This window comes from Schistocerca piceifrons, chromosome 4, assembly GCF_021461385.2.
Source record: "Schistocerca piceifrons isolate TAMUIC-IGC-003096 chromosome 4, iqSchPice1.1, whole genome shotgun sequence".
NCBI classification, from domain to species: Eukaryota; Metazoa; Arthropoda; class Insecta; order Orthoptera; family Acrididae; genus Schistocerca; species Schistocerca piceifrons.
Genome location: NC_060141.1, coordinates 332,336,657 through 332,348,726, shown reverse-complemented (window position 1 = coordinate 332,348,726; position 12,070 = coordinate 332,336,657). Strand labels below are relative to the sequence as shown.

At 45.8% G+C, this 12,070-nt stretch overlaps 1 protein-coding gene across 1 annotated transcript in view; it reads left to right on the top strand.

Moving 5' to 3' along the window:
• The window catches only part of LOC124795496, a 249,762-nt gene that overhangs the window by 212,867 nt on the left and 24,825 nt on the right, over positions 1-12,070 (top strand). Inside the window, exon 4 of the mRNA XM_047259548.1 lies at positions 799-990. Within this exon, the coding sequence (XP_047115504.1) occupies positions 799-990 (192 nt within the window). The remainder of the gene's footprint in view (positions 1-798; positions 991-12,070) is intronic.

The following is a 12,070-nucleotide window of genomic DNA, read 5'->3' as shown; positions in this document are numbered from 1 at the left end:
CACGGTCTCCGAGCTGATAGTCCATGCTGCTGCAAACGTCGTCGAACTGTTCGTGCACATGGTTGTTGTGTTGCAAACGTCCCCATCTGTTGACTCAGGGATCGCGACGTGGCTGCACGATCCGTTACATCCATGCAGATATGATGCTTGTCATCTCGACTGCTAGTGATACGAGTCCGTTGGGATCCAGCACGGCGTTCCGTGTTACCCTCCTAAACGCACCGATTCCATATTCTGCTAACAGTCATTGGATCTCGACCAACGCGAGCATCAATGTCGCGATACGATAAACCGCAATCGCGATAGGCCACAATCCGACCTTTATCAAAGTCGGAAACGTGATGGTACGCATTTCTTCTCCATACACGAGGCATCACAACAACGCTTCACCAGGCAACGCCGATCAACTGCTGTTGGCGTATGAGAAATCGGTTGGAAACTTTCCTCATGTCAGGACGTTGTAGGTGTCGCCACCGGCACCAACCTTGTGTGAATGCTCTGAAAAGCTAATCATTTGCATATCACAGCATCTTCTTCCTGTCGGTTAAAATTCGCGTCTGTAGCACGTCATCTTCGTAGTGTAGCAATTTTAATGGCCGGTAGTGTATTTATTAATAACTCTCCATAATCTCTGTTTTTTATTTACCAGTGTCCAGAACAATCAAACTGATTCCAGTAAAGGTACCATGCGTCACACCAGGCTCGTGGGCTCGCACGCGCGCACACACACAAAACACAAAGCACACACTGTGGTACCACTAGCCACTACTTGCCTCTTCTTGTGTGTCCTGATCCAAGGCGCCGGGCCAGCTGCCCCCCAAGCCCACGGCGCCGTCGTGGGCGGCTGGCACGCTGCAGACGGCGGCCGCCGTGTCGCTGCTGCTGGTGGCGCTGCTGCTCAGCACAGCCGTCACCTGCATCTGGCGGCGCCTGTTGGCGGTGCGATCCGCTACTGTGCCTAGCGCTGCCCCGCAACATTTCACATTGTCAGTAAGTACCCTCCGCTCTCTCTTACGTTTTTCATATGAGTTGTATGCAACAGGCGGTTGTAATTAAAATGCAGCTACTCACAGAGGTCAAGTGTGGGCTGTAGTTATCGTACAGAGGCGAAATTTGTTAGATATTCAAATGCGTTAACGTGGTACCGATTTACGCTGGAAAAAATTAGTTCCAATGTTGGCCACCAGTTGCAAATCTGGCGCCGTGAATGCAAGATCAGCGTATAGAAAGGCATAATGTTGATTTTATTATTAACTGCCGCTTAAACACTTTGATCAATGCGAGCAGCGGAGATGTCGACGAAGTGCTGTACAGCACCAGATTCGCACCTGGCGGCCAAAATTGGAACTAATTTTTTTCCAGTGTAAATCGGTTCTACATTAACGCATTAGCATATCTGCCAAGTTTCGCTACCACGCGATAATTACAGCTGATGCTGGACCTCCTTGAGCAGCTGTACTGTAATTATAACGACCGTACTGATGGTGAAACGTACTGGTCGACTCGTCACGCCCTCGGTACTTCGTCGCATCCCAAAATAATGTACCACTCGCGGCCAGGACCAGTATCCTCGAACTCTTTGCGATCACCAGCGTGTGAGACAAATTTATGAACTTACTGCCTAGCAGATGAAACGGAAAACGTTTATTGGCGATCCTAGATTGCTGTACTGCTTTGCTACCCTTATCAAATCAGTTTAAATCAGTTTAAATAAGGATCGCCAGGCTCGCTTTCACCTGCGAGACAGTTAAAATTATCACGAGTCCTATCCTATTAATAATGCATGACAATAATCTAAACATAGTCAGAGATATGAAATATATTCGCTACTGTGAAATCTTTCTGACGTTATGTATGAAGATGTAACCTATGGGTGACATGTGAACATTTGCATCGGACCGAGACTTCAAAACGGATTTCCCACTTGTCGCGAACTGTCGCCCTTAACCACCTTTTCTTTTCGTTATGGCTCGTTGCATTTGTTCGGGGTGGACATCGCATGACATCCATTCAAATTCATCGATCATCCGATCACTCACTTTTTTTTATTAGGGAAGGCAGCTAACCCTCTGACCGGACACGCTGAGCTACCGTACCAGCAACCACCTTGGCTATCTGAGCATGCTTCCAGGACCGGTCCAAACTTCCATATGTCACACCATCTACAACCTCATCGCTAGTAACTTTACTTCATATGTAAATTGAGGAAAGGAAAGGGGAAGTAGCACTGTTGTCAGCTGCATTGGGACGTTACGCGGAATCGGCGACGACGAGTGAATGTGTGTACCGGACCGTGGTTCGAACCCGCGATCTCCTGTTTACCAAGCAGGTGCGGCAACCACTATACCATCCAGGACACAATGTTATCGCCTCCCGGTTCGAATCCCGGTCCGTTGCACATTTTCACTCGCCGCCGATTCCGCATAATGTCTCAATGCAGCTGACAGCAGTGATCCCCCCTTTCCTATCGATTCTTCCCCTCTCCACCTTCAATTTCATGTAATGTGTAACAGCTGAGGATTCTGCAAGGTGTGTGTTCTTTCGGATATGTGGGAAAGAACAGACGCCACACATTCATATAACTTCATCTGAGTTCCCACCACGGTGTTTCAAGGGAACGAACGTATTCAACGTTAGTATTACAATCGTCAGTACTTATTTTTATCATTATCTGAGGAAAGAGACGTTGCCTACGATCTTGCAGCTGAACTACAGTTTCAGGAAGTTTACTCTGATAGCCAAAGTTGCTATGGCGACCTCTCTCGACAAGCGGGAAATCCAGGTTCGAGTCCCTGTCGGGCACAAATTTTCATGTGTCATCAATAGGTAATATATTTATACATAATGCAGCTATGTCAGAAAGATTCCGCAATAGCGAATAAATTTCGTAAATGTAGTACACCCGCAAGATCGGCACCAGTGTCCGTTTCCTCAGGCATTGTTAAAAATAAGCACTTTCAGAGAGACAGACATCCGATCACTGAACTGGAGAATAGACCTCTAACAGTTTGTACACCGCTTTCAGCTGGCGCTCAGAAACTTCCCTCGATAATCTCCACAAGTGTAATAACAATCCAGTTGAAACTCAACAGGGAAAGGAAATCACACAAAAACATCACACTTCAAGTCTGCAGGGAAGCAAATTGAAAAGAATGGCTTCGTTGAGACCTTACCATGTCCGCCTCTTTCATTACACATCTCCTCTAGTTAGCTACTGGCTCTGCGATCTGATACGAGGTTTCTGCCTATCGAGGGTGTGCAGTGTAACACTCGTGCAGTATACCGGGGAATGCTTAAATATAATACTACGCCCACACGTGAATGCACTTGCGGCCTTCTTTAAACTTTCCGTATTGAAAAATAATTTCGTTATTCACGAAGGACCACTCACTCCCGACCTGATGTACACAATACCCTTAAAACATCGCCTCAGGCCCACAGGCAGCACCGCGATGTTGTTCTAAACTTTCCAACCTTACATGCTCGCTAACACGATTCAGGCATTTCTGTTGGCTATTTCCTCTTGCCGCTAATAGCACTTCCGTGCATAAGCTTTCTTCCTGCCAGCATTTTTCTACAGTTCATTTTCAACATCTGCTGGGAAAGACCTGCCACGATGAAAAATCACTAGCCTTTAATCTCGCATAGCAGGCCGTGACCACAACCTACTTATAAGATTTACAGTCAAAATTGTCATTCATCTGCAGGCTAAACAAAGCGCCCTTCCAGCAGACATCAGAAACTCACGCTAGCATCCACGATAGTGAAGTTTACACGCCCACGAATGCGACGAGGAATGATTCGTTACAATGGGCTCGAGGAGAAAATTTGTAAGTGTTGACAGTGAAGTGCTTTATGATCGACAGAACCCAGTGCCTTCTTGAGGTATCCTCCAGAGATCGCGGTGTCACACCAAAGTCGGCAACACTCATCGATATCACAGACGATAGTGATTTCTCACTGTAATCCGCACAGGCGAGTGGGAGACGCTGAAGGAGCCACGCCCCCTCTCTTAGCACAGCACCGTCGCTTTGGAGGTCAACATAGAGCCGAGCATGGAAGCGCTCTGCCCCAGTTTGTGAGCTCAGCTGAGACAATCAGCATCATCAAGTAGACTTAAAGAGTTATTCAAATGTCAAATAGAAATTTACTTTTCTAAATGTTGAACATTGCACTTTGAGAGAACTGTTTTTTAATTAGTGCCTCATGTAGTGCTTTAATAGTCAATGACAGTAGTAAATTATCATGCACTCGTGTGACGAAGTATTGTGTCAAGTTAAGTAAATCTTTTTTATCATTCATGTAATAAGGTGAACTAGTATTTCATCTGTTGTAGTTCCGATGAACCATACGCCAGAGCAGGGAAAGAACCCATAGTTATCGACATAACAATTTTGCAGGATGATGAGTCCTCATCAGAGACAAAGTAGCGTATAAGTGCCATGTTGAAGTGAGATAAGACTGCTTCCGTTCTCCACTTACGTAAACGATTTGCGTTGTAGAGTGGGCACCAGTCTGAGACTGTTTCCTGCTGTGGGTAGGAAAATGTCGTCTTTGAACGACTGCAGGGATGCTTGAGAATTTCTAGTCGATGTGTCGAGCCATTTCGGTTTAAATGTGGATAAATGTGTGTTAATTCTAATGGGTTAAAGAGATATTCATATACTGTTAGAATACGGCATTAATACTGTTGTTATGTAACAAAATATATGAAAGACGTGTAGGGCCAAACGACTTTGTAACAACAGTAATGATTCCAGTGCCAAAGAAACAAGCAGCCACCAAGAAATGCAGAGAGCACAGAACAACTACTCTCATTTCACATGCAGCCAAAGTTATGTTAAGAATCATTAAATAAAAGACTGTAAAATGTAATGGAGGGGAATTTGGCTAAGGAGCAATTTGGTTTCAGACAGAATACAGGCGCAAGAGATGCACTAGGGCTCTTGCGAATTTTAGGAGAGAGGTATATTGAAACGGGAAGAGACCTATAAATGTGTTTTATAGACCGGGAAAGCTCTCTGACAACGTGGCTTGAGATGTGCTTGTAACGATAATGAGGGAAAAGAGAACGGACGGGAAAAGCAGACGACCCATAAACTCATATTTATATCAAATGGCGTCAGCGAAAGTGAAAAGAGAAAGTAATGGCTGGAGAGAATTAGGAAAAGGAGTATGACAAGCCAGGTGTAAGTCTCCTATTATTTTTAGTCTGTACTCGGGAAATATGATTGACCACTGCCAATAAATGACCATGTGGTAAAAACTGGAGGCAGAAGAACACGGTGTTTGACGTTTGCAGACGACGTGACAAGCGCTTAGAGGATAAGGCCGATACCACTGAACCTAAACGAAAGATTTAGGGAATGAAAATCAATACAAAAAGAAAACAGAAGTAAATCCACTAGGAGAAAATAAAGGGTAAATATAATGCTGAACGGAGAAGTACCCAGTCCGTCCTAGAAGTTCCGAGGCTGATTTTATTTCTGGTCTAAAAGCGACGTCAGCGCAGTAAATGTGGTGACAGCTTCAACTAACAACTGTAAACAACAGAAGTGAATTCGATTAGTCAGTTGCGAGCAGCCAGTATTAAAAGATGGACGTGCGGCCACGATGTGTCATGTTGTTGTCACAAATCTCAATGCAGCAACTCTCTAAATCAAGAGATCAAAAACTTCTGCAAAACTGATTTCTATGCTGCTTTCTGACTGAAACGCAGACTGTGAAGTTATTTTTTGAAAAAATTCATCGCAGGTAACGAGACTTGGTCTTATTGCTTTACCCTCGGCTGCCACCTACGGACAAACCACCAACCACACGCCGGTGTCTGGTGAGTTGCCGCACTTCCGGCACACTAGGGAGATCAACCCCAGCCATCACCACAGTGCCAGGTGACGCTCGCCGATTCAAAGAGCTACTACCGTCGGCGCTATCTCGCATCTACGAATCTTGGGCCAGCACTACGCTTTACAGGTTTTCTTCGGCCGTTGACTTTATAGGACGCCACCCGACTACTTTTCAGGCAGACGGCACAAAAGTTCACAGTTCACGGTTATGTGGACATAACGACTTCAGTGCAAGCGGTCCCTCAATCAAAGCTAGATTTGCTGTCCACACATTATAATCTAGGCCTTACGCCAGCCATCTAATCTCACGAAGCAGTTCCGTCTCACCGTCGCTCGGATCCAGCCAACCGCTAACAAATCCAGCAGCACACCTTCAAATTGCTTCAGCGGCCTCCTTTGATCACAACCGGTAGGGACACCAAACATTCGAGCGAATGTGTCGCACAAGCGTTCTGTATTCGGTCTCTCTTAAAGGTGCTGTACTCTTTATCAGAACTCTTTCTCTAAATTGTATTCAGACATTCGCCCTCCTTACCACTAACTGTATGTGCTCATTCCATTAAATTTCATTTCACAACTTTACACCCAGATGTTTAATCGAAGTGACTGGGGCACACGGTATGCCATTAATATTACACTACTGGCCATTAAAATTGTTACACCACGAAGATGACGTGCTACCGACGCGAAATTTAACCGACAGGAAGAAGATGCTGTGATAATGCAAATGATTAGCTTTTCAGAGCATTCACACAAGGTTGGCGCCGGTGGCGACACCTACAACGTGCTGACACGAGGAAAGTTTCCAAACGATTTCTCATACACAAACAGCACTTGACCGGCGTTGCCTGGTGAAACGTTGTTGTGATGCCTCGTGTAAGGAGGAGAAATGTGCACCATCACGTTTCCGACTTCTAAAGGACGGATTGTAGCCTATCGCGATTACCGTTTATCCTGTCGCGACATTGATGCTCGCGTTGGTCTAGATCCAATGACTGTTAGCACAATATGGAATCGGTGGTTTCAGGAGGATAATACGGAACGCCGTGCTGGATCCCAACGGCCTCGTATCACTAGCAGTCGAGATGACAGGCATCTTATCCGCATGGCTGTAGCGGATCGTGCAGCCACGTCTCGATCCCTGAGTCAACAGATGGGGACGTTTGCAAGATAACAACCATCTGCATGAACAGTTCGGCGACGTTTGCAGCAGCATGAACTATCAGCTCGGAGACCTTGGCTGCGGTTACCCTTGACGCCGCATCACAGACAGAAGCGCCTGCGATGGTGTACTCGACGACGAACCTGGGTGCATGAATGGCAAAGCGTCATTTTTTCGAATGAATCCAGGTTCTGTTTACAGCATCATGATGGTCGCATCCGTGTTTTGCGACGTCGCGTTGAACGCAAATTGGAAGAGTGTATTCGTCATCGCCATACTGGCGTATCACCCGGCGTGATGGTATGGGGTGCCATTGGTTACACGTTTCGGTCATCTCTTGTTCGCATTGACGGTACTTTGAACAGTGGACGTTACATTTCAGATGTGTTACGACCCGTAGCTCTACCCTTCATTCGATGCCAGCGAAACCCTACATTTCAGCGGGATAATGCACGACCGCATGTTGCAGGTCCTGTACGGGCCTTTCTGGATATAGAAAATGTTCGACTGCTGCCCTGGCCAGCACATTCCCCAGATCTCTCACCAACTGAAAACGTATGGTCAATGGTGGCCGAACAACTAGCTCGTCACAATACGCCAGTCACTACTCTTGATGAACTGTGGTATCGTGTTGAAGCTGCATGGGCAGCTGTACCTGTACACGCCATCCAAGCTCTTTTTGACTCAATGCCCAGGCGTATCAAGGCCGTTATTACGGCCAGAGGTGATTGTTCTGGGTACTGATTTCTCAGGATCTATGCACCCACATTGCGTAATATATTTTTCCAATGAATACACGTTTATCATCTGCATTTCTTCTTGGTGTAGCAATTCCAATGGCCAGTAGTGTATCATCATCATCAGCAGCAGCAGCATAAGAGTACTGTTATATTAGCAAGCCGTTTGTGTCTCCGTTTCCCGCCGTCCATTACTTCCCTCTTAATGTTGTTGTATATGCTGCCTTCCATCTGATCATCCAGGATCTGAAATCTCTTTCTCCATCTCTTCTTCTTCTCTTCCACAGACTCCTCTACTTTTTATATGCCTCTCCTCCTTTCTTGATACACGACAACTCCAGTTTATTTTGCTTCCTGTTATTACATTCAGTAATTGTCTTTGCCCTTCCACTCTTATCAGTATCTTCTCATGTTACGTTGTACCCATCCAACTTATTCTTCAATCCTCCGCCATGTCCACACCTCAACAGCATCCAGACTTGGTCTATCTTTCTCCCTCATTTTCACGTTTCAGCACTATACAGGATGACACTCCATGCAAGACACTTCATTAGTCATTTCCTCAAAGCTTTGTCCCTATTGCTTCAGAAAATTCACCTATTCTAACAAAATGCCATTTTCACCATTGCTACGCTGATTATATTTTCTGTGCTGCTCTCCGTATCGGTTCCTATCTTGCTTTCTATGTATTTAAATTTTCGAGTCTGCGTTATTGAAAACAGGATAGTGGTTTTAAAGTTTCAGGGCTCCGCCCCACTCCCTCCAAAACTCACTTGAGTACAATGCACAGAACGTTCGTACAACCCTGTGAAATTGTTAAAAAAATTCTTTCTTTGGGATGTTATTCAACTCGCGCATCATATTAGATTGAATGTCGGTTATGCCGTCAAAGTGTTGACGCGTCATGTGAATTTCTGCGTCTTCTCTTTTTATGCGAGTCTCGTATTGATATGTGTTAAGTTCCCTTGTAGGTGGTGCAAGCTACTAATGAATGGCTGTGTGCAGGTAGCCAGAGAACGATGGAACTGCATTAACCCAACACATCAAGTAGGTTCTACTTAATGCCGTTTTGGAAATAACACAACCAAAAGATGGTCGTGACATGCTATCCGTATGACAAAATACGCAGAAGAGGTTTTAAAAGGTACGAGCTGTATCGCAATGCTAGACATAGTCACTGAGTTAAGTATACTAGTCTGTCCTAATAGTGTAGCACTGACGTAGTTGGTACAAGTTTGTACATAGATGCAGTCCGTGTTCGGCGCACTCGCAATGACCCAGCAGTTTGCAAAAAATGGTTCAAATGGCTCTGAGCACTATGGGACTTAACTTCTGAGGTCATCAGTCCCCTAAAACTTAGAAATACTTAAACCTATCTAACCTAAGGACATCACACACATCCATGCCGGAGGCAGGATTCGAACCTGCGACCGTAGCGGTCGCGCAGTTCGAGACTGTAGCGCCTAGAACCGCTCGGCCACTTCGGCCGGCCCAGCAGTTTGCATGTGGTATGTGATGTCGTAGGCTCCTACTGGTGAGCCACGGACATGGCTGGCATAAAGCCCAGAGTGTACTGCAGGCCCAGAGAAAGGATCTCTGATTGTGGGTCAGCTTACGTGGTCAGAGTTGAGCCGAGAGAATCATGAGCTGTTAACTACCGACTGACTGGAGAGTGACCAGGCAGCGTCATGTAAAGCCTTCTAGTGGAAGAATACCAGGAAAGCGTGATGGTGGCAAGTGACTCGGGGATGCGAGATAGTACTGACGATAGCAGCACTGTGAATCGTATGTCATAGCGCCAACTGACAGTTTTGTGGCTGCTGGGGTGTGACCTACACGTGGTTGTGTTGCTGGCATACTAGAAGGGCGGCAACCTGCGGTACATTACTGTGTGGTTGGTGGCTGAGCATTAGGTGTCAGCTAAGGTTACAGTATCCCTTTTTTTCGACAGAGGAGGTGGTGGACCCGTCTTGCTGTGAGGTCGGCAATTGGGATAGGATACCACATCCCTTCTTTTCCAAGGGAGAGATAGAGGAGCGACCATGGAGAAAAAGCATCTCCCAAAGAGCGAATGAGCTTTGGAGAAGGACAGCGCATCCAGTAAGGAGTGTGTACAACAGTAGAGGCCTCGACCCGGAAGTGGGGGCCCGGGGCCGGTGGTGCTGTCAAAGATGCCCTGTTGAGGACTGGAAGGAGCGAATGTGGCAAAAAAGTGATATCCAGGGTCGTTATCGAGAAATGGACATGACGCCGTTGAAGACGGCGTATCCTAGAGGCCGAGCTTGCAGCGAAAATTGCACAAACAGAGAACCAGAGTGACACATAAATCCAACTTATGTGCCGTGGAGGCTGTCCGGACGAGAAAAGGCAGGCTCTCTATGCAGAGCGGAAAGGTCCTGGAGGTCGCAGGAGAGAATCCCTACTGGAGATGTGGGGGGGCAATGCCCAGGCCAGGGCAGCACAGGACAGGTTCGTGCATAAGATGACCATGACACACACACTCGGAAGAGAAGAGGCCTGTAGAGAAAGGAGGTTACCGGAGATGTGAGCTGAACATCGGTGACATGCAGAAAGGATGGTATAACCATGGTTAGCTGTCAGGAAGTGATAAGCTATGGCCATCAGAGTCTGAAGAGAGCAGAGCGACGCCGTCATTAGACATACAGGGAGAGTGCATGTAGGGGACATGCGCCGATGGCATAGGAAGCACAGGAGAGTGTACGATGGAGGGGGCGTTGGGCGGGCCAGCGTCGTGAGAGCGGCGGCGCTGGAGCTGATGGCGTCAGAGTCTGATTGGGCGCCGTGCCTGAGGGAAGTAGGCCACGTTGTGGGGACGTATACGATCTATTCGCGAAATACTATTGAGGAAGTTGAGAGACCCAGCATTCGTGACTGTCTGTTGAGTGACTGTATTGCCTCTAATATTCATATGACCAAAGGTCAAATGAGAGATATTGGGGTTCATACAGAGGCATCTGGGTATCCATTCCACTCGTTTCATTTGCAGATGTAACAGGAAAGGAAATTACTAGCAATTAATACACGTACATAGACGCAGATAGTGATTTTTACTCGTTTTTCAGTGTAGTCCCCATTTAGTCTGCGTCTAAAGTTTTTCTCACGAGTAGATTAAATATCTGACGTAAGATTATAAGAGCTCTCCCGAACGGTCATTTATGGCTGCCATTTCCAGTGACATCATTCCATTACTATCTTCAGCTTTCTTTATATATAGAAATAGATTTCAGTCGGAGCAGCCAAAACTGGCGACATGGTTGATTTTCCAGTTTTTCGTACCACAGTTTCCTAATTTCGTCATTGTTTAATCAACTCTTTTTCGTGCCAGGAAAACTCACATGTGTTAATAATTTTTCATGCTGATGGTTTACAGGACTTTAATAACGTCATCATTTATTATTCGGCCATTTCAACATACCAGATAAGAAGGATCAGTTTTCCATCCCAGGAAGCACTGGCTATAATCTGTTCGGCAGATGAAATCTATTCCGACCAGTGTTCTTTCTTCTAATTTTTCATTCCCTGCCGAAATGGACAGAGCGAGTCGTTGTAGATTTATTTCGTTTGAGCCTAGTCTAGCTGGCAGTGGGGTAGGGGGACTCCAGTTCTGAGTTATAACTTACCACACGGCACGATAGTTTTGAATTTGCGACGACGTAGTCGCAGTAAGAGTTTGGCGGCCTGCGGTACTATTTAGTCTGTGCACACCTGCTGTTGGGCCAACGACGTCCACCAACAGCGTTTATTATGTTTTCGTTTCTGACGTGGACTGGTGCGGCTAGCCTCAGGCACTAAAAAATAAAACGACGCCGATATTCAGTTCGATGCTTTATAAAACGGTCCAGTTATTTATTTCGGATGAGGTTTCTGTCCCCACTGAACAAATGCGGCACTCATTCTGTACACACTTGGCCGTAGTTAATTCTTCATTTGAAGTGCACAGTGACACTACTTTTGATACATTTGGAAGTCAAGTAATTCGTGTGCAGAATAAGTGATTGTTCATTGGGATTTTGTGCATTCTTTGACTGTTTCCGTCTGTGTTTGTAGTTTTGGAAAGCTCTGTTCGTGAAATGCGTTCAAGAAAATTAAGCTCATGTTTGAATTCAGCTGTCCATTTCTTCAGTGTTGAAAAAGAAAAAGCTGGATTTTTATTACATTTAACCTACTTCTGATGAGCAGCCGCTGGCGATAAACCAAACCAAAACAAAAGTTAAGGCGGATATGGTATTCAAATTTCTTCATTTGAACGAAAGATATATGAGTACTTTAAAAACTCGTTTAAAACAAATACATCCCACTGATCT